Raw genomic sequence first — 23,191 nt, 5'->3', positions numbered from 1 at the left:
AGCTCTGCGTCCAGTAATTTCACGCTCGGCATCCGATATATATCGGAGTTCATCTGACTGACTAATGTGTTGTGCGTAACGGGCCATGAATAGCACATCATGTGACAAGAGCCGAAGGCAAACTGCAAGAGCTAGTACAATCCCACCAGAGATTGAAGGAAATCCGCCATCAAAATCAAGCATTATAAACCAGGGGCATTTACTCATAGATCTAGGCAAAGTGACTATGGTTATCCCTAGCCTGATTCCTTCTTAAATCAACTAGCCTGATTCCTTTCGATTATGCTAATGAGCCTGAAAGCCTACTGCAGTTGTTACCGAAGCCCCTCTGTGCTGGAGATTCAGAAGCTGTCACTGTGTGCAAGGAGGGGGAAGTGCTGTGAGAGCATGGGGGAAAGTGATATAGGATAATAGACTATGAAGGTACATAATAGAGGGGCTCTGGGAACCACCCCAGTAGCCTTTCAGGCTCATGAGCATAATTTTAAAAAGTTCATTTTAGAAGGAAGGAGGCCAAGGATATATTTAAAAAAATTACTTTTTACATTTTTGCGACAAAAATTTAAATAATAAAAACTTTGGTATGACTCCAAAATGTAAAGTAAATGTATAGTAACTGTAGTAGCTAATTAGGTTACGTCCCAATTAGTTTTTTTTATAGTATCTCCGAAGAAAGTTGACAAATCAGCAATAAAACAAGTTTTGCTTAGATTATTCTAAGATCTGAGTTGTTTATTATAAAATGCTTAAGATATACATTATATTGCAGCTCACAGAATACTCTTGGCAAAGCGTGATCCATCTGTTTTTACACTATGATACAAGTGATACAAGGGTATTTAGCATGTTCAAGCAGATGAACAGCACATAACATATGTAACCATAAACCAAGCCTTCTTCCTTCTTCATTAGGTAAGTGATTTTACAAGTGCTACCATGTGGTCGACACCACATGCAACATCTACTACTTCTCCAGGTACAGTAATCTGCATAGAAGGAAAAAAAAAACAATAAAAAGGTAAATAAAAGATAAATATCACAGAATGTAATTTCATGTAACTGGATCATATTCATAATATAAAAAAACGGTTTTATGTTATGAAAATCACCAAATACATGGACATAGAAGAAACCAAGTTACCAAATTGTCAGCTAACCTCTTTATGACTGCTACACAAAACAAACCAGCACAAACATTTGACACAAGTTTTGTTTGAGTTTGTGTGTGTGTGTGTGTGTAAAATCGGGCTGGCTGACCTTTGTCCTTTACAATTTTGTTATCATCTTCAAAACAAAAGCAGCACAAACAAAACTGGTGCCATTCAATTGTGCTACACGTGTGCTGCTCAGTGTTGTTTGATTTGGGTAATGTGGGTAGGCTGGTTGACCTTTGATGACTTGTCGAAACCTTTATTAATATCTTCAAAACAAAAGCGGCACAAACCGAAATTTTTGCTGCACAAAGTTTTGACACCAGTTTTGTTTGATTTGAACAAGGTGGGGGGACCAACATCACTCGGGTTGGTTCAGGAGATCTAGGCGTTTGAAGTGTTTCCCCCTACAGCCGGTCAAATGAAGGTAGAATGTAAAAGGAGCTGCAGGTAACACTTTCACTTTTCATTACATGCACAAGAACAAAAATTTACCTCAATGTTCCGGCACCAATGACCATCGGTCGTGAAGGGTTTAATGTACAGGCAGTCCCCTACTTAAGAACACTCGACTTACATACGACCCCTAGTTACAAATGGACTTCTGGATATTGGTAATTTAGGTGTCTGTAATGAAGCTTTATTGTTAATCCTGATTCTTATGAGAACCCAACATTTTTAAAATGCAATTGTCACAGAGACCAAAAAAGTTCTGGCTGGGATTACAATTACAAAATATACAGTTCTGACTTGCATACATATTCAACTTATGAACAAACCTACAGACCCTATCTTGTATGTAACCCGGGGACTGCCTGTATAAAGATTCCAGAATACATATGCCTGTTCCATTGAAATTTTAGAGCCCCAAAATAAATTTGATATAACAAACCTAACAGAGATTTAGGGATTGTTGATGCACTGAAAGATCTCTTACCCGCCATGGAAAATACTGATCATCACACTTTCCAGTTCCCAAGCAGCCTCTCAGATTCTTACCCCAAGCAAAGAGCTCACCAAGATCTGCATGGGAAAAAAACCCAAAAAAACTCTCAATGTCATGAGCTCTACATATTTGACCACTGCTACATTCAAACTCCTCTAAAACAGGAGACTTGAGGGCTTGGAGACATTTATCCACAGGATTCTTCCTGTGGATAAATGTCTTCTGAGGTAGAACCCTGATGATAACCCACTTCCCAAATAATACGTTAGCAAACACATTTTACAATTGAATCATGTTTTTAGATGTAAACTAAAAAAAATAAAAAAAAAAGTAAATAAACTTACTTGTTATTGCAGCAAAGTGCCCAAGGCCTGAGGAGATCAAGGATACCTTGACATTTGGGTTAAAGTCACTTAGTCCAAACAACGTTGGAGGAATTATTTCAGGGGTAGAAGACTCCATAAAATTTGGTCCTTTTCCAAGGATACCGTAGCCCCAAACAAAGACATTTCCATCTTCTATAGTGTAAACAAAAGAAAATATTGCTAATATATAGGTTATGGAATAAAATGTGCTTATATGGCAATTTTCCATGTGGAGGTGTTCATTATATTGAATTTAGATGTTACATATTTATTTATTAAAACAGAACTCTGAAGTTACCTGGGCAAAAATAGTTTTAGCATTGCTGAATAGAGCCTTTTCCAACAATACCTGAGACTTGCTTCCTCCTACCCAGAGATCCAGCCAGATATATCTATCAGTCCTATCTGTAAAATACTCTTGAGCTTTTGGTGAAGTAGGCAGGCATGTTACATCAGGTAAGGGCACTCAGGCCAGAGCAGTTTCCTTCACTTCCCATAATTCTGAGCACTCTACACATATACAGATAATCATTATTTACTAAGGTCCCACGGCTGCATTTCCGTCAGGTTTTCTGTCGTTTTCGGGGATCATGCAGGGGACTGCGTCGCACGCGATCGGATTGTGTTGCAAACGCATCAGCTTTCATGCGACACAAATTGGGGGCAGGCCGTCGGGCGATCCGATGGATTCGGACAACGCGCAGGATTTAACAAATCCATTTTTGTCGCATCCAATGCACTTACATACACCGGGAGGAAGATTGTGAACTCGGGTGGAGCTGATCGGGGAAGCGACACATGCATGAATCGCGGCAGATGGGCATTCCGGCAGACAACGCACCTCGGGGATCGCGCAGGGACCAGGTAAGTAAATGTGCCCCATAATCTACTCCTAAAGCCACTCAAGGTTGCTGCTGTATAGACATCTACTGTAAAACAAAGCAGAAGAAAGATCTCATCATTGGATCCCTGCATCCTGTCGAAAATATGAATGCATGGCAATATCACTAAATGTAATATAAATATATATACACACACACATATACACACACACACTATACTGCTGAGTGTAGCAGGTATTAGCCGTACCCTACCTAATACATAATAGTGTATAAATGTACACATCTTGTCCGCTTCTGAAGTGTGTGTTTCTTTGTGATATTGAGATATATCTATATATCTATATCTATCTATATTTATATATGTTTGTGTGATAGATATATTTTGAAAAAGGCTCACACCGATGCGAAACGTTGCTGTATTGGGATTTGAAATAAAGACGACCGTCACGTTTTACTGAAATCTTGGGAGTGCAGCCTTTTCTCTGCTTACATATTGCTGAGGACCTGCTGCCCGGTCCAAGTAGGCTTGCGCCCGCCTTGCATTATTTTTGTGCTGCTCTGGACTTTCTTTAAGTATAATATATACTTCTATATTTCTTTAAGTATAATATATATACCGTATATACTCATGTATACACGAGTCAATAGGCAGCCCAGCACTTTAAAAAAAAAAAAACTTATATACTCACCCTCCCGTGGCCCCGATACACAGCGCTGCTCCCCCGAAGTCCGCGCGGGTCCTCTTCTGTCTTCTATCTTCCTCTGTCTTCTGCAGGGCGCCGCCATGTTCTTCTCCGGCCGTCGCATAGTATGACGTCAGCAGAGGCCGCGCCATACTATGCGCCCGCTGGGCGGGAAGAACATGGCGGCGCCCTGCAGAAGACAGAGGAAGATAGAAGACAGAAGAGGACCCGCGCGGACATCGGGGGAGCAGCGCGGACATCGGGGCCACCGGAGGGTGAGTATATAAGTTTATATTTTTTTTTTGTTAGTGCTGGGCAGGCTGTATACTTAAGGGGGCAGGCTGTATACTACTGGGGGCAGGCCGTATACTACTGGGGGCAGGCTGGGCAGGCTATATACTACTGGGGGCTGGCTGGCTATATACTCGGAGGCTGTGACCAATGCATTTCCCACCCTCGGCTTATACTCGAGTCAATAGGTTTTCCCAGTTTTTGGTGGTAAAATTAGGGGTCTCGGCTTATACTCTAGTATATACGGTATATATTATATACAGGCAGTCCCCGGGTTACATACAAGATAGGGTCTGTAGGTTAGTTCTTAAGTTGAATTTGTATGTAAGTCGGAACTGTATATTTTATTATTGTAGCTCCAGCCAGAACTTTTTTGGTCTCTGTGACAATTGGATTTTAAAAATGTTGGGGGGTTCATAAGAACCAGGCTTAACACTAAAGCTTCATTACAGACACCTGTGATAACGGTTACAGCTGTTTATTGTAGCCTAGGACTAAAGCACAATAAATTACCAATATCCAGAGGTCTGTTTGTAACTAGGGGTCGTATGTAAGTCGAGTGTTCTTAAGTAGGGGACCGCCTGTATATTTACATTGCAGAGGTGAATGTCTACATGTGAAGAAGGTATAACACATAAACCTCCCACCAGCAAAATGTATATACCCAGTTTCCCCGAAAAAAATAAGACAGTATCTTATATTAATTTTTGCTCCTAAAGAGGCACTAGGTCTTATTTTCAGGGGATGTCTTATTTTTTCATGAACAAGAATTTACATTTATTATTGAACAAAAAAAATCTACTTCTCCAACATCCTTATGACTCTCCAAACTCTGAATTTCATGTTGTATATCTTATGATCCATTTCTATTGGAATCATTGGCCCCTATCTCTCATGTTTGGTAAAAGCACTTTCCATAAATGACCCTTCCTTATCCTGGTGGCTGCTGGTATGACATTTGCAGCACAACATCTAGTGATTTAATGCCATGAATTCTTCCCCATGTCACAACCTTCTGCAGCATCTAAAAGATTTCCTAATATTAATGTATGGCATGGGGGAAGCTGCTGCAATGATTGCCGCTAGGTCTTATTTTCAGGGGAGGCCTTATATTTCTAAGCCTGAACAAAATTGTACTAGGTCTTATTTTCGGGGGATATCCTATTTTAGGGGAAACAGGGTACATACATATACACTCACCGGCCACTTTATTAGGTACACCATGCTAGTAACAGGTTGGACCCCCTTTTGCCTTCAGAACTGCCTATATTCTTCGTGGCATAGATTCAACAAGGTGCTGGAAGCATTCCTCAGAGATTTTGGTCCATATTGACATGATGGCATCACACAGTTGCCGCAGATTTGTCGGCTGCACATCCATGATGCGAATCTCCCGTTCCACCACATCCCAAAGATGCTCTATTGAGCTCTATTGATTGAGATCTGGTGACTGTGGAGGCCATTTGAGTACAGTGAACTCATTGTCATGTTCAAGAAACCAGTCTGAGATGATTCCAGCTTTATGACATGGCAAATTATCCTGCTGAAAGTAGCCATCAGATGTTGGGTACATTGTGGTCATAAAGGGATGGACATGGTCAGCAACAATACTCAGGTAGGCTGTGGCGTTGCAACGATGCTCAATTGGTACCAAGGGGCCCAAAGAGTGCCAAGAAAATATTCCCCACACCATGACACCACCACCACCAGCCTGAACCGTTGATACAAGGCAGGATGGATCCATGCTTTCATGTTGTTGACGCCAAATTCTGACCCTACCATCCGAATGTCGCAGCAGAAATCGAGACTCATCAGAACAGGCAACGTTTTTCCAATCTTCTACTGTCCAAATTCGATGAGCTTGTGCAAATTGTAGCCTCATTTTCCTGTTCTTAGCTGAAAGGAGTGGCACCCGGTGTGGTCTTCTGCTGCTGTAGCCCATCTGCCTCAAAGTTCGACGTACTGTGCGCTCAGAGATGCTCTTCTGCCTACCTTGGTTGTAACGGGTGGCGATTTGAGTCACTGTTGCCTTTCTATCAGCTCGAACCAGTCTGCCCATTCTCCTCTGACCTCTGGCATCAACAAGGCATTTCCGCCCACAGAACTGCCGCTCACTGGATGTTTTTTCTTTTTCGGACCATTCTCTGTAAACCCTAGAGATGGTTGTGCGTGAAAATCCCAGTAGATCAGCAGTTTCTGAAATAGTCAGACCAGCCCTTCTGGCACCAACAACCATGCCACATTCAAAGGCACTCAAATCACCTTTCTTCCACATACTGATGCTCGGTTTGAACTGCAGGAGATTGTCTTGACCATGTCTACATGCCTAAATGCACTGAGTTGCCACCATGTGATTGGCTGATTAGAAATTAAGTGTTAACGAGCAGTTAGACAGGTGTACCTAATAAAGTGGCCAGTGAGTGTATATATGGCCTCAGGTTCTCCAGCAAGGGACAGTTTTATGCCCTGGGGGAGGGGGCAGGTTCTTCAGCAAGTGATAGTTTTATGCCCTTGGGGATGTGGGGGAAGTGGGGGGGGCAGCATTCATCTGCCCTGTTCTGAGTGTAGTATTTGGTTTCTGGGGTGGCATTTATTGCCGTTTGAACTTTGTAGTTTGTAACTTCTTAAACCAAAATATAATCCAGGAACAAAGCTTAAACTAACCATTTAAAAGGGCACAGCTAGTCCCTCCACATACCACCTGCTTCACCTTCCCAACATTCTGGAATGGTAAGAGCCGAGGGACATTGACCTTAGGAAAAAACAAATAAGTAAAAATAACTGTACAAACTGTAAGAGAGTATATAAAGTCATATCGCATTACAGAACAGAACATAGAAGAGAACTGTAGATTAGGCTAGGATTGAGGCTCTCATTTTATTCCAGACAAAAGACCACTTGACTTAATTGGGGCCCATTGGGTGTCCATTTTACCTGACAATCAGGCCTAAATGCAATTTTTTTTTTCTGTCTGCTAAACTAAGCTTTCAACAGAGAGGTGAGAATCCTATCTATTAAATTATGGTTATGACTACAAAGACAACATAACTCAACAAGCCGCCTTATCAGGAAAATAAACAAGTTTATGGTAACCCTTCATTATACGTTTGCAAGTGATTATCTTACTTGTGCGAGATCTGTTATAGATGCAAACTGCAAGTATTCAGAATTTCCCCAGCCATAAACGTTTCCTTCACTCGACACCGCCAGACAACTGTCTCCATAAGTAGCTACCTGCACCACATTCACACCGGCTAAATCACCAGAAAGTTTCATTGGTTTACTACTGACGTTGTAATGTCCCAGACCTGTAAACATAGGAGAAATAAATAGGTTTATAATAGGTGCAGATAGACAATATTTTATTGCAGGGTTAGGCTATATCAGATCTCATTTATTACCTATGTCAGTGGTGGCGAACCTATGGCACGGGTGCCACAGGTGGCACTCGGAGCCCTTTCTGTGGGCACCCAGGCCTTCACCCCAGTTTGCCAGATAGGTCTGCATGCTCAGCCCTATTTAAAAGCGACACCCTTGGCTGCCTGGTCTACAGGAGGAGCGATAAGGTGTGGATAAAGATGGTTTGTCATTGGAGCTCCTGTCCTGGATCCCCTGATTCTTCTTCTTCAGGGGATCCAGGAGGGAAGCTTCAATCCAAATTTCTCCATCATCTTTCTATTGTTCTCCATTTCCTCTCCAAACACAACAATGGTCATTATTGCCAAACAATTCAATTTTAGTTTTGTCAGACCACAGCATATTCACATTTCCTTTTGTTCTTGGGTTGATATGCACATTTATGACCAAACACATTCATGTCTGGGCCTCAGGACCCATCTCCTTCATGAGCAGCTGGACATTCCCATCTTGCTTGAACTTGAATATAATTGTTTGTACAGATGAACAAGGCACCTTTGGGTATTTGGAAATTGCACACAAGGATGAAGCAGTCCACAATTCTCTTCCAGATATCTTGACTTTCTCGTGTTGTTACACAAGGAAACTACGCGTTTCAGCCTTGCCTTCAAATACACCCACCGGTCTGTCTCCAATTAACACCAATAAACCTTTCAAAAGCTTCCAAAGCTATGACATCATCATATGGGCTGTCCCAAATTGTTAAAAGAGTAACTGTAAAGGTTTTTTTTCCACAAATCAATAGCTATTGGGATGTAAAACATCTTTGCCTATTATCTTTGTTACCTATATCCTGTAGTTTCTTTGCTATCCCCCACAGATAACCTAATTGCTGCAATGGCTGCTTTCTCTCAATGTGCTGATAATCCCTGTGAAGCAGTACTTTGTTTCTGAGTCGGTTTCATGGGAGCGGAGGAGCTGCTGCTCCCTGCTCACAGAAGAGGCGATCATGTGACAGTGCATGAAGCAAAGCTGGATGTGTGAATGCAGATGTCTCCTGCACAGAATAGTGAGGTACAAGATATCCCAGTTCCCCATCAGTTCCTCCATCTCAGTCTGTGATTCTACAGAACTTTGTCTCTCTCCTCATTACGCTGCTCCCTTCCTCCACCTTGTCATCCACAGCATCAGTTCTGTGCAGATAAGCTATTAACCCTTAGTGGTCACACAGCACAGGCTATAGACTGCATGTAACTGGTGTACTTAACATTTCTACCATTTTTGCATGTTCCCTGCTCCTCCATGTGATGGAAGCTGCCAGGCTGTCACCATATAAATCCTGTATGTGCACTGTGCAGTGTTCATTGGATTTACTAGTGAAACTAAATTAATTTAATGCTACATTACTTTGAGAGAGAACATAAGGCATCATGGGATCTGTTGGCAAGTTAACTGGCCTAAGCCTGAGGGCATAGACTGACAGACATTAGTCTCCGCCCACTTCACCGCTGGCGAGAAAGATTTTTGTCAAACACTTTGCCAGAACAGAAAATGCCATAACTTTGGAAAGAAAAGGACAGGCAGCACAACATAGGCATCATTCTGTTTGTTTTCAAAGGGGGAAGCACATATTTGGTAAATCACTATAGCTTTACAGTTATGCTTTAAAGGCATAGTAATCTTAGTGAATGTAAACTTTTGACTTTGAAGAAAGTCATAAAAATGCCTTAAAACATGCATGTGTGTCTTTTTATATAGTGTATGTAAACTTCATCAGGATGATCTCCTAAGGACATTTGTAATGAGATAGGACAGTGGAAGACTCTGGAGTTGCCCCTTAATATCTCAGTTTATCTTGTATGACAGTTTATTAGACACAAAATGAATCTAAACAAAGGTCTAAAGCCAATGTAAATGACCTGTTTGTCCATCAGCTCCCCAGCCACAGGAATAAACTTCTCCTTGCTCTGTCCTAAACAGAGAATGATCTTGCCCACATTCAACCTGCAAACACAAAGACAAAGTTGTTAAAATGCCATGAAAAGCAAAACAAATTGGAAATCTTACAGTCTTTTTAGAAATGGGGTATTTTTTCCTTAAAGGAAACTTACCACTAGAAATCAACCCAATTTTACCCAATCCTAAAATACAATACACTTTACCTAATATGCTAACAATCGGCAGAGGCTTCTGGGGAGTGGATTGGTCTTTACGGGCAGTGAAAGCAAAGGCTAATCCACGCCCCAGTAGCCTCTGCAGATAATTTGCATATTAGCTAAATAAATAAAGTGTATTTTAGCTTAGGAAGTATTTTAGGATTAGGTAAAAAATAGATAGGTTTAGCACGTTACTAGCCACCTACCATTAGATCTACTTTAATAGGTAGACTTCTGATGGTGGGTTTCTTGTAATACTCTTTAAATCTGGGTTTGTGCAACTTTAAAATTTTAAATGAAGACACCATTTTTTAAATTGTAGGTTCGGATACCCCAGGAAAAATTACATTTGACCTAGGTCTTTTTCAATTTTGGTGACAGATGGCACTTTAATCGCCAAAAATTGAAATGTGTTCAAAATGGGGGTATTTCGATAAATACACATCAGATCTAAAAATCTGAAAATAGATGCATGCAATATTTTTCTAAAGTCCTGGACTTAATGGAGAGCATTCGATATTTGAAAACTTTGTAGGTAACTTGAACAATCCCCATCTTTAAAGAAGAGCAAACTTAAAGGGGTTGGCCACTTTCAGTAAATAATTGATATTTGTGTAATGAAAAGTTATACAATTTTTAAATATACTTTTTGTATCAATTCCTCATGGTTTTCTAGATCTCTGCTTGCTGTATTTCTATAGATAAGTTTCTGTATTTACATCCAGTGGGTAGAATCTGTCCATGGTGATGTGATAGACACGCAGGTGCATGGGCCGTTATCATCACGGAGAGTAATAGGAGCTGTGTGATAATAAAGGCTCCTGCGTGTGTATCACATCACATGGACAGATTCTATCCACTGGAAATAAACTGAGTAGCTTTATATAGAAGCAAAGCAAGCAGAGATCGAGAAAAAGGTGAGTAATTCATACAGATAGTATATGCTGAATGGAGAAAAAAAAAAGCCCAAAAAACACACCTCTCAACTTTAGTACCATTAGATTTTTAAGAAATCACTTTTTTTCAAGCCACTGTGTATTTCTCGAGATATCCCCAATTGTGAAAATTTTTCACCCATGTTGATTTGCGGTGATTACAGCTCCATCAGTCAATGAAAATGATTGTAGCAGGAATCAATGTAATTTTTCCCTGGGAATTCAAATCTGCAATTATAAGATTCTAATTTGATTTGTGCTTTCAATGTTTAATTGTTTAAAATAACTGAAAACAGCTACAGATTAAAAGATTGTGTACAAGTAAGCAAATCATTTCTGTAAAATGTGTATGTACAGATTTATACATCTTGTACAAAAGTCACAGAACTTTTCATAAAATTGGACAAAATAGTAAAAAGAAATATGCACATTTTTTTTAACAATGTGTTCCTATAAGATTTATTTAAGGGATGAAAATGTGTCAGCTATATGATCACACCTTAAGAGAATTCTACCATGAAAATCCACCAGGGACACTTACTAATAGATCCAGCCACTGTGATTTAGTTACCGTATTTTCTGGACTATAAGACACACTTTTTAGCAAGACAAAATCTTGCTAAAAAGTGCCTGGAGGATCAGGAGGATCCAGCACTGCCAGGCTGTCCTGACCGCTGTAACGGAGATCGGGTGATGCCCTGATATAGAGCTGCACCTGATCTCCCGGAGAGGAGCCTCCATACTGCTCTCCCCTCTCCCTGATGTCCTACAGGTCCAGGACCTGCGGAGATGTCAGAATCATGTGACTGATCATATGCTTGTTACATCACCACAGGTCCCATACTGCCATGCTGCCCTGGGACAGGGTAAGAAGAAGAGGAATGGGGAAAGTATAAGTGTGTACGTGGATGGACGATGCAGAGCTGAGTGTGTACGTGGATGGACGATGCAGAGCTGAGTGTGTACGTGGATGGACGATGCAGAGCTGAGTGTGTACGTGGATGGACGATGCAGAGCTGAGTGTGTACGTGGATGGACGATGCAGAGCTGAGTGTGTACGTGGATGGACGATGCAGAGCTGAGTGTGTACGTGGATGGACGATGCAGAGCTGAGTGTGTACGTGGATGGACGATGCAGAGCTGAGTGTGTACGTGGATGGACGATGCAGAGCTGTGTGTGTAAATGTATGTCTGTGTGTGCTGTGCTTTAGTGTGACCAACAGGGATATTTTAATTGGTGTAAAATATATTTTTCCTTTTTTTGGAAGCCTAAATCTGGGGTGTGTCCTATAGTAAGAAGCGTCTCACAGTCCGAAAAATATGGCAATCGTCTTTTCTTAGTTTTGTATTACGGTAGTTATCCATGGCTTCCTTCCTTTCAAAATCAACTTTTAACATTATGATAATGTTATGTGACATAAATGTAGGTATTGCAATATACTTTACCTGAACAACTCTGCTTTCAAAGCGATTGACCCTGTGAATTAGTTGGCTTTCACTAGCAAGAAAATAAAGACATTAATAGTTGAACTTTCTGATGCATTTATTTTGATTAAAAAAAGAAACAAAGTCAACATCTCAGTATTAAAACGTAATATACATACTATAAAGAGGTCCCACAAAAAAAGATAAAAATTCAAAACCGAGCATATTTTGTTATGAAGAGTGCAGTATATTAGAATATAACCACTTGATAACCACATACTGTAGGAAAATGTAAAAACTGCAGGATTTTTAGGATTTGTTTAAAATGTTCAGATTATACATTTCCTTAAAATTGAAAACCCAGCCTGTCACAAGTGATAAGGTTAAACATAAAACACAACCACAAATTTAAAAATATTATTCTGAAAATGAGGAACTTCTAAAATGATCCTGCAGTCACAATTACTGAGTTTTTAAAGAACTGAAATACAGTACAGTATTTATCTTTGGTGCAGGGACCATCCTCACATGACCCTCCTGCAGCCCAGCCGCTCCCTATCTAGGAAGTGTGGACAAGATTGCATGGAAGATGATGAATTGATGAGCTACATCACATGTATTTTTTAACACCTCTACACTCAAATATTGAAAATAGGTACTTAAAGGAAACCTACCATTTGATTTGATGCATCATGAAGCAAACATACATTGAGAATGCTGTAGCTACACTGATGCAGGATCAAATCTTGGTTAATCCCTGAGCTGAGTGGTTTTGATGAAAAAACAATTATAACATTCAGGACCTTGGGAAAGCTGGCTGCCTACATAAACACATTACACAAGGGAGCTAGTAATTACAAATGGAGGTTAGTCAAGACATGACTAATCAACCTGATCTGCATCACTCATACACAGCAGCTGGCGCATGGTGCAGCAATTGATTATTCTGCCTCCAGGGATTACATCATCCGCTCCTGCAGAGAATAACTCATGTGCTAGGACAAGAGCTGAAGGAGCCATAGAAGCGAGTCAGCTTCATTATCATAATGTTATCTGTTTTAATCAGCAAAACCACTCAGCTCAGGGATTAAACAAGATATGATCCTGCATCAGTGTAGCTACAGCATTCTCAAGGTATATTTGCTTCATAATGCATCAAATCAAATGGTAGGTTTCCTTTAAAGCAAACCAAAAGTTTCACCACTAATCTCACATTCTCTTTAGGTAGATTATAAAATATCCTTTATAGCTTTCATTCTTTTATGATAAAATTGTGTGTTGACCCCAAGTGTCAATGCCTTTTATGGCCACTATTATCTGACACGAAAAATATTTATGCTACACAGGACTCATCCATATCTCAACTGTATTTGCAGATTGGTTGCTAGGTAACACAAAATCAAGATACTGGAACTAGACAATTACATCATTTGCAAGCCTTACGTATTTTACACGAACTGTAAATACATTGGTCATACGGGGGAGAAACAGAGGTAAAGGTAGACACATACGGAGGACAAATAGGGGCAACAGACAAGGTCATGGTGTTGTGACACACTATGTGCTTGTGCACCGTAGACCTCTATGGGGGGTCATAACACGGCTACAAATTGTGATGCCATATCATCTATGTCCATATGGCAATATGCATGACATCTGTCTACAGACTGGAGACAGATGTCATACAGATGCATCTATGTCCCATATGCTATTATGACCATCATTAAAGGACAGTTCGCCTACAGCGACCAGTATGAAAAAAAAAAGCGCAATCTTCAACATTATTCCACCCTGCGTTTCAAGCTGTATGCCGACTTACACTGAAGAGATTAAGGACAAAAGTATACACAACCATAGGAGTCTATGGACACTTCGGCTGAAACATCGGGAGCTTTCCTGGCGCAAATGCTAAAAGTGTGGACCCAGCTTCAGCCTGTCAAACCAAACCAGCCAAATATTTACAGTAGCAAACTATACAGTAATGGTGTCCGGCTCATCTTCAGATTCACAAAAGCAAGATTGGTTGTTTCCCCATAGGTGGATAGACTCTCGTTCCCTGAGTGATATACCTGGATAGTGAGCTAAGTTCCCATAGGTCTCCCCCCCCCCACTTTTTGCTGTTTATAGTCCTAACTAGTCCCCTGATGATTCACCTGAACAGGTGATGAAACGCATAGGGAAGAGATGGACGGGGAGCACGTACGTTATATACCAACAGGGCAACGTCTAGGGACGACATGGGTACTGTCCTTGTCAGGGCGGGTGTAAATGGGGCTGCAGGGAACCCACAGTGTTAGGGTGATTCTATTCAGGTATCCCCCTGTAAGGTCTCCGACAAGGATACATATCGTGAAGCCCGACATCCATCCTGGTAAGATCGCTGCATTTTAAACTTTGTTTTGACTGCACATAATGTTTTTGTACAGGTTTAGTAAGTGAATTCTATTATTATATTAGTAAACGTTAAGTTTTATACGGCTTGTATCTTGCTTATGTTAACCAGTCTCACCCTGTAACAATGTTTAGGTTGGTATATATCCAGGTAATCTCCATACAAATGCCCTCAGCTAAGGTTTTCTTGCACAGCATTTTGTACAATTTTACATTTTGCTTATCTTCTCCCTTAGTTTGCTTTCTTCCCATAGTGCATTGTGATGCCATCTATCCCATAGGTACGCAATACAAACACACACCCTTCCACATCATTCATTACACCATGCCCCTTCTTCCAACGCTCCATAGTCCACGTATAAACAATCGTGTGGGCTCCCTTGGTGGTCGACAGGGGGCAGCATTGTTTCTCTCACTTGTCTGCGTCTACGCAGAATGCTGGGATGACACCCATCCTATCCAGAATTGACTACTTCTTTTATTTCTACTACACCACCACTCCTGTGTGCTATTACCCAGGTTACGCTTAGCTCCCACAAGTACAGGGAGGCCCTTTGCACAATTCTACATCCTATGATCCCATATGGGAGACACTAGAAGATTCATCAAGCTGTCTGCTCCCAAATTCTGGAGTAACCAAAGAACTGTCAGAAATGCCATTCACTTCCTTTATTAAGGAGTTTAGCCCATTTTTTAACACTTTTCCAATTTGTACAAAAAAGGGGTTTGTCCTTGAGAAAACTGGTTGGCTTCACAGAAAAAAAAGTCAGCACGCCAAAAATGTAATGAATTTAGTGCATTAAACTAGACCATCTAATAGATGATGCAAAGTAAAACTCTTATACTTACTATACAGATCCATCATCCAGCATCAGGCAGAAAAAGAGAAATCTGCTGCAGCGGAGAACTATCTAGATGTACTCTGCACAGGCCTTATGTGCAACACATTAAAGGGGTTCGCCCATGAAAGAAAATTCTTAATAAATTTTTAACCTCTTACTTGCTCTGAACATTTTACTAATATCTGACACTTAGAGAGATGAGAACCATACTAAACATGACATTCTCCTCTCTGCCACCACAGCTATTACATACTGTCAGCTCTGCTATAAATCTCCCTACCTTTCCCCTGGATAAAAATCTTATCTGGCCATAGCTTGTAGCTTTACTCTCCTCACACACTGGCAGGAAGTCAGTAAGTGTGGGCCAGAGGCAGAGAGCAGCTCAGGGAGGCGTCATATGGAAGAAAAAAAATGTCTGCCAACCCTTAAGTCAAAAGATCCAGGGTCGGGTCCAAGGGCAACGAAAATTGTGTACACCAGGACTGATAGAGACAGGAATTATAACTGTGAAATGCTGCATTTTTGTTAATAACATTGAATTAGAGAATGTGTTATTTTGTTATCCTGAGTACATTTAAGAATCTTGTCTTCGTTGGAACAACCCCTTTAATATTGGACATCAACTATAAGACCTGACTGTTCACTGATATTAAGTAAATCATAACAGAGCAACAAAGGTGATGATGTTATTGGCTGTATACATTTCTTTAAATATATCATTGATGTTTCTTACCTGTAAATTTCCCCTTCCACAATTTTTCTTGCACACTGTCCATATGAATTATTCCCAATACTGAAAACTGAAACAACAGACAGTATGCCGAGTTATAAAATTAGATTTAGAAATGTTCTGTAAAGTAAACTAAACTAGTGTCTAATTTCTGCAGTATCAAATTGAATATTTAAATTAAATTGAAGGTTATTTATGGAGGCAAGTATCACTGAATACCATATGATCCTCAGACTAATGAGAAAAATACTGTAAACTATTTCATAGAAAGTTACCGTATATACTAGCGTATAAGCCTAGGGTGGGAAATGCATTGGTCACAGCCTCCCCAGTATACAGCCAGCGCGCACATGGCCACCCAGTATACAGCCAGCGCGCACATGGCCACCCAGTATACAGCCAGCGCGCACATGGCCACCCAGTATACAGCCAGCGCGCACATGGCCACCCAGTATACAGCCAGCGCGCACATGGCCACCCAGTATACAGCCAGCGCGCACATGGCCACCCAGTATACAGCCAGCGCGCACATGGCCACCCAGTATACAGCCAGCGCGCACATGGCCACCCAGTATACAGCCAGCGCGCACATGGCCACCCAGTATACAGCCAGTAGCCCCCTTCCCAGGCTAAAAACAAAAAGCTCTGTACTCATCTTACCAACGCCCCCCGCAGGCGCTCTTCTGTCTTCAGCTCTGGCTCCGTCTTCAGCTCCACGAACTGTCCAGATGGCGGCGCACACACTAGGATGTCGGCAAGTTGTTGACGTCATGGTGTGTGCGACGGGACTGCGCGGGGAGCTGATAATAGAAAAGGACTTAAGGGGAGTGTTGGAAAGGCAAGTACAGAATCTTTTTTTCATAGACTCAAGTATAAGCCAAGCCAGGGGTTTTCAGCACATTTTTTTTGTGCTGAAAACCTCGGCTTATACTCGAGTATATACGGTACGCATAGCATCTTCACAGTCCAAAAAAAAAAAAAAAACAATTTGACCATCAAAACTCTGTAAGTTTACATCTTTATCCTTTATGAAGAACACTGGCTGTTCTATGGGGTCCTCCTTTACATCCATCTCTGTTACATATACCATACAGAAAAACCGTACTACCATAATATTGTTACTTCGCTCACATTAATTACCTCCTTCATTATCCGTTAAAATAAGAGAATGCGCTCTGCCACAAGACACCTGCAAAACTCGTGTACTCTGTGGTTTGTCCAATGGTAAAGGGACAGGTGATGGCTCCAGGATATATTCATAACCTTTAGCTTTAAAAGAGGACAAGTGATAAATCACAGAGAGGTTTATTAGACAAATGCATATATACATTACAAAAGTGTAATTTAACTGCAAACTAATGTTACTGTTTTATAAAGTGAGCAAGAAGATTTTTTCCAGCACATGATACTTTGAGTTTGTAAAAGGAGGTAGGATTTTATTGTTGCGATTGTTAGTTTTCCCCAAAACTTTACTTTAAAAAAAAAAAAAAAAACATGCAATGATGGTAAAGATGGTGGTCAGACTACTTACAGACTAGACAAAATCTTAGGGTAAACTGTGAACTACCATTATAATTTTGTGACATATGCATAGTTATCTGAACAATGCCTTATATCATTTCCTGCATTGAACTTATCTTTCTTCTAGAATCTGCATTGTGTAAGCATGATCTACTGTAAATATTCTATAAATCTGAATGTGAGTGTGTATGTGTATGTGTGTCTGCTAAAGCAATCTGTACTGTCGTGTTTACAATCACCAAATTTTGTATTTTGTTTTTTTTGGAATCTTAGCCGTGATCGGTTGCTATTCTGCCACAGGTCTATAATATGAGCTCTAAGCTGTGACTGGTTACTACAGGCAATGAGTATAAGACGCTTATGTGTGAGGTAAGATGGCTGGAGATACAGACATAGATGGAGATTTATCGAAATGTCTGAGGTAAAACTGTTTCAGTTGCCCATTGAAAGCATTGAGAGACCAGCTGTAATTTTATAAATAGCTGTGCAAAAATTAAACTTGAACTCTGATTGGTTGACATGTGCATCTAGAGCAGTTCTGCTCTCAGACACTTCTGATAAATCTCCCCATAGACAAAGTGACAGTCAGCGACAGAGACAGTGGCTGGCCTGAGAGTGCCGGCAACAGAGACAGTCACTGGAAGTCAAAAAAGTTTATAAAAAAGGGAAGGTCAGTGACAGTCTAACACAGTATATAGATACATATAAAATTTTTAACCTATTCTATTTTGTTGTAGCTAAGAGCAGTTATTTACTATCTCAGGCAACGCCGGGAGCTACAGCTAGTAAAAGTGCTCTGCTCTCTTATGAAGACAGGACTTTGGCTTACCCATTCCTTCTAGTCCCAGATATTGGGGTCTATACCACAGTTCTGGGCAGCGGGATGTATGTCCAGACGTCAACTCTATGTGCACCCCCAGGTGGTGAGTACTAGGTTTATGTAATTTATAGGAAACCTACTATGAGGAGTCTACCATCAGAAGTAGATCTGATGGTAGATTTCTCCTGCCTGCCTCTGCCCTAATCTGTAATTTAATAATGCTGGAACCTAACCTAAGTTGTTAAAAAACTTTATTTTAGTAATATGTAAATTAACTGCAGAGGCTAAAGGGGCGTGGAGTAGCCTTAGTTCCCAGTGCCTGGTCAGGCCAGTACACGCCCCAGTAGCCTCTGCGCTTAATTTGCATATTACTAAAATAAATTAAATAATTATGTTGTAACACTCAAAGAACTTGACCTTCATTGTATGTAAAGTCACGAAAGATGTTTTGTAATTACTTGCTTTCCTGTACCTTGACCTACTGTTTGTCATCAATAAACGAAATTATTTAAAAAAAAAAATAATAATATTTTGTTCTATATGGGTGTACAGTGCCATCTATATAATAGTATTATTGATCAGATTTTTTTTTTTATCATGTCTGTGAGAAGCCCTCAGCCTTGTTCCTGGACTGTATGAGAATAGTCAAAAATGGAAAATGCTTACTTCGATCCCTTCGGCTTCTATGGAATCCTATTTGTGAATCCTTATTTAGTCCCATTCCCCACACCTTTGTCACATCACTAGTCTTGGATGATAACAGTGTGAAGCCATAGCCACAGGCTGCAGAGGAGATCTGATAAATGATACAATGGGAAATACAAAGTTTAATGTAACATAACATCTAAAGCTTAGACAACTTTTAACATTATGACACATTCTTCAAAAAAGTTACTTTACCCCCTAAAACTTGATTAAGTTCTTAACTATAATCTTATTTAAAGGGGTTGGCCAGTGTGGGCAGGGACTCTATAAGCAGACCTTTCACGATTCCTCTGTACTATGAGATGATGTGTGTTGACAATGTGCTTAGAGTATCATGGTACAGGGTACATCTACACTTTTATTTAGCATCTGAACATTCTACTAGTATTTTGCCGTAAAACGTGTAGTACCTAGGGCAGTGGTGGCGAACCTATGGCACTGGTGCCAGAGATGGCACTCATAGACCTTTCTCTCGACACGCTGGAAGGCTTCCAGGCACAGAGTTTGCCAAACATGGCACCTTCCTGCACTCTCAGGCAGTCCAAGTAGTGCCCTGCTATTTTAAAGTGACCCATCCTGTGCTGCTTGGTCCTGCACAAAGAGTGAGAAGGTGTTGACAGGGTCGGATTGGAGCTCAAAGATTCTGGTAGCAATAAGTTTGTTACTGCCTAAATTGCTGTGTTGGCACTTTGGGAAAAGCTAGTGTGTTTTGGGTCTTATTTTGGGCACTCAACCTCTAAAAGGTTCACCATCATTGACCTAGGGTATGCTAACACAGATTTTTTGGATAAGGGTCTGGTGAGGTAATCAATACTGTCAAAGGACATCTACCATCAGATGAACATTATGAACCTCCCTGCCCTGTCCCTGTGTGTCACAAGCTTCATTTCTTATATCTTTGCAAGGCCGATAATCTTGTAAGATATGTAAATTAGCCAGCGGTGCCCTATAGAGCGCCATCAGATTCCAACTCTAACTTATACACGCAGCGGGGCCATGCCAGCCACATTCTGAGAGCCAGAGAGATTCAAAAGAGAGCCAATGACATCACCGGCTCTCAGAACGCAGCTCTCGTTATATTACAGTGGAGTCTGATGGTGCTCTGCAGAGCACCACAGGCTAATTTGCATATCTTAGAAACCAATTTTCAGCAGAAATATGGTCATGCAAACATACAAGAAACTAAGCTTGGGACACACGGGAACGGGACAGTGAGGTATGTTATAGCCATTTACCATCAGGTAATCTGATGGTAGATGTCCTTTAAACAATCATAGTGTATCATAGTTGGGTTGATTTCTGTAGTGAAATCACAAAACAAACATTGCACTGAACTGCAAATGAACAAAAACTGCACAGATAAAACCTCTGAGGCTGTAAATGTAGAAGATTCTTACAATTGGGCTTAAGATCGGTTGTCCCAAACCAAGTTTGGTCCACAAAACTTGCTCCATGCATTGTATGGATTTCCTGAACCACAGCTTGACTGACTGAACAGAACTGTCAGGATGACTTCAGCCCAATCATATGTGGGTCACTCCAGTAAATCCTGCCACGGCACAGAGCAAGTTTCTCAGACTGAACTTACTTATGGGCGACCAGCCTATATCCCACATGTTAGATTGCTGCTCCTCTGAATCTCAGTAGCACATTTGGGGTAATTCCTAAGACCCAAACGAATGTGGGGTCAGATACTAATAACAAAAAGTCCTGGCATGTTCCAATGAATATGCCACAAAGTGCCCCTACATCCAGCTAAATTAAAACATAACTTTTTCTATATCTCATTTATACATATTTTGGCAGATGGCATCAATATAGTGTCAAGAACAAATCTAAACTGATAAGATACATAGTGAGTTATACAATACAGGATTTGTTTTGATGTAACACATTATATATACCTTCTCATCCATATCGAGCCTATAAGGCGTTAGCTGATATTGTTTTGGCTTTTTCCTCCCCGTGTCAGGTACTACAAAGCTTGGGATCCCCAACGCTCCTGTGTATGAATACCCCCAAACAAAAACTCGGTCCTTTCTTCTAGGCTTGCGCCCCACATACTGGAAGGTCGGAAGGTCATCTCCTTGTTTGGTTTTACCCACAGCCGTTGCCAGGTGTCGCACAGGCATAAACTTTGTGTTCCAAATGTTGAAGCTCAAAACTAAGTATGAAGCCCGCTGCATTGTACCACAGAGCTGAAAAACACACAGGGTATTACAAAATCTACAAAGACAAAGCTATTTTATTAATACCTGCTCAGTAATATTACACCACCATGCCATGTTGTTAGTGTGAACAGAACCTACATAAGCCTTCCATAAGAGGGTCGGGGCGCTTTTAGCCCTTAGTGAGGGTAGACCCAGGCATGTATTCTCATTCACAAAATCATCTTCCATCCACGGGCACCTGCCCTTCTGGGGGCACCCCTCACCACGGGGAACCTGCGCACCTGGGGGCGCCCCTCACCACGGAACACCTGCCCATCTGGGGACACCCCTCACCACCGGGCACCTGCCCATCTGGGTGCACCCCTCACCACCGGGCACCTGCCCATCTGGGGGCACCCCTCACCACCGGGCACCTGCCCATCTGATGGCACCCCTCACCACCGGGCACCTGCCCATCTGGGGGCACCCCTCACCACCGGGCACCTGCCCACCTGGGGGCGCCCCTCGTCACGGGGCGCCTGCCAGCCTGGGGGAACCTGCTCATCTGGTAGTATTTAGACACAGTGGCACCCTGGCATCTCATCAGCTCCATAAATATTATTGAGGACCACAAACAATGGAAACCATCATTAGACGTGTCGTCCTGTAGCAGTTAGTCATAGGTTGTGGCTATGGCATTGCACATAGGACATCAGTCTGAAATCAATGTGCAGGAGGCTCAGGAGAATGACTGGATTTAACCCTCAATAACTCGTTACATATAACACAACTGATCCAGAATCCAGGTCCTAATAACACAATTACCATAACCTGAAGACTAATCACTGTACAGGACTATTGTATAAGTGTCAGACAGGGGCAGCACCACTCACCACTTGGTCTCGCAGCCTGCAGGACATATGCTGTACTTTCTACAGCCCGCGATCGCCCTGGCTGCACTCTATCCTGTCACTCCATGCTACACCGTCATGTGCGCAGACATATTGGTGACCTCCAGAAACTACAATTCCCGACATGCAGGAGGCTCGCCAGGAGGCGGGGCCAGTGTAATGCGAAGAACCGGTGTATGTGGAGTGAGAGAATGTAGCAGTGACTGCTGTTACTCGCGGACTGTACCACTCCATAGACGGGGGGACTTTCCTTATCATTTGCGTCTACAATGGAAACTGCAATTTATTTAACTATTAAGAGAAAACAACTGCCTTTCCACTTTAGTTCCCTGTGACCATTTCAGCTAAAAATGTAAAAATCTTGGAAAATATGTATGAAAACGGGTAACATTCAGGCTGTAGAAGGTGACGTGAATTCTAGTTACTATGGGCAATTACAAGGCACTTCATTTTAACATTGTCCAAATACAGATGCAATTACTGCACTTTTGTTTTTCATAGTTTCTCAGCAATTGTTCACAATTACAATGTGTAAACACAACCTCTTTCTGCAGAAAAAAGTTTTTTTCGCAGCAGGTGGGTGACATTTGTACCCACCACCTCCACTATGCTGTTGCTGTAAATCACTGCGGATTACCGGTAGACGGTGTGTCCCTGGTCTAAGCCGCATTCACATGTTGCTTTTCAATTTCATTTTGGAACTCAATGGGGAGGTGCTTGGCTCTATGGCATATCTATTAATATGCCAGTTTGTGGTTTGTATGTACCAGTGCTCATTGCCGTTTCAGTGCGGCCAAAACCTTCCCTGTTGCATTTGAAATATGTTTCAAAACCCAGTTCAAACACATCGCCATGGCGTTTTTGGTCCATTTTTAGTCTGTTCTTCCCAATTATCTTAATCGATAAACTACCAAAAACGGACCAAAAACGCCATGTGTGACATCACCCTGAGACGAGGAAGGGTAAGACT

The 23,191-nt window shown here is 41.4% G+C and overlaps 1 protein-coding gene across 2 annotated transcripts; it reads right to left on the bottom strand.

Moving 5' to 3' along the window:
• Positions 1–717: 717 nt before the first annotated feature.
• RCC1L (RCC1 like) lies at positions 718–22,614 on the bottom strand. 2 transcript variants are annotated; one of them, XM_072136173.1, is made up of 12 exons: positions 22,204–22,614; positions 21,065–21,358; positions 19,122–19,251; positions 17,255–17,383; positions 16,118–16,184; positions 12,173–12,224; positions 9,555–9,639; positions 7,405–7,586; positions 6,943–7,030; positions 2,442–2,615; positions 2,089–2,174; positions 718–986 (listed from the first exon to the last, which is right to left on the bottom strand). In XM_072136173.1, exons 1-12 carry the CDS (start codon positions 22,228–22,230, stop codon positions 909–911), a joined length of 1,392 nt encoding a protein of 463 aa, XP_071992274.1. In that variant the 5' UTR covers positions 22,231–22,614; the 3' UTR covers positions 718–908. The 2 variants fall into 2 exon arrangements, with proteins under 2 accessions (XP_071992274.1, XP_071992275.1); XM_072136174.1 differs by lacking the exon at positions 21,065–21,358 and having other exon boundaries at positions 22,204–22,611.
• Between the last annotated feature and the right edge of the window lie 577 nt (positions 22,615–23,191).

This window comes from Engystomops pustulosus, chromosome 2 (genome assembly GCF_040894005.1).
Source record: "Engystomops pustulosus chromosome 2, aEngPut4.maternal, whole genome shotgun sequence".
Lineage (NCBI taxonomy): Eukaryota > Metazoa > Chordata > Amphibia > Anura > Leptodactylidae > Engystomops > Engystomops pustulosus.
The sequence above is the reverse complement of the archived record's forward strand: the minus strand, read 5'-3'. Positions and strand labels throughout refer to the sequence as shown.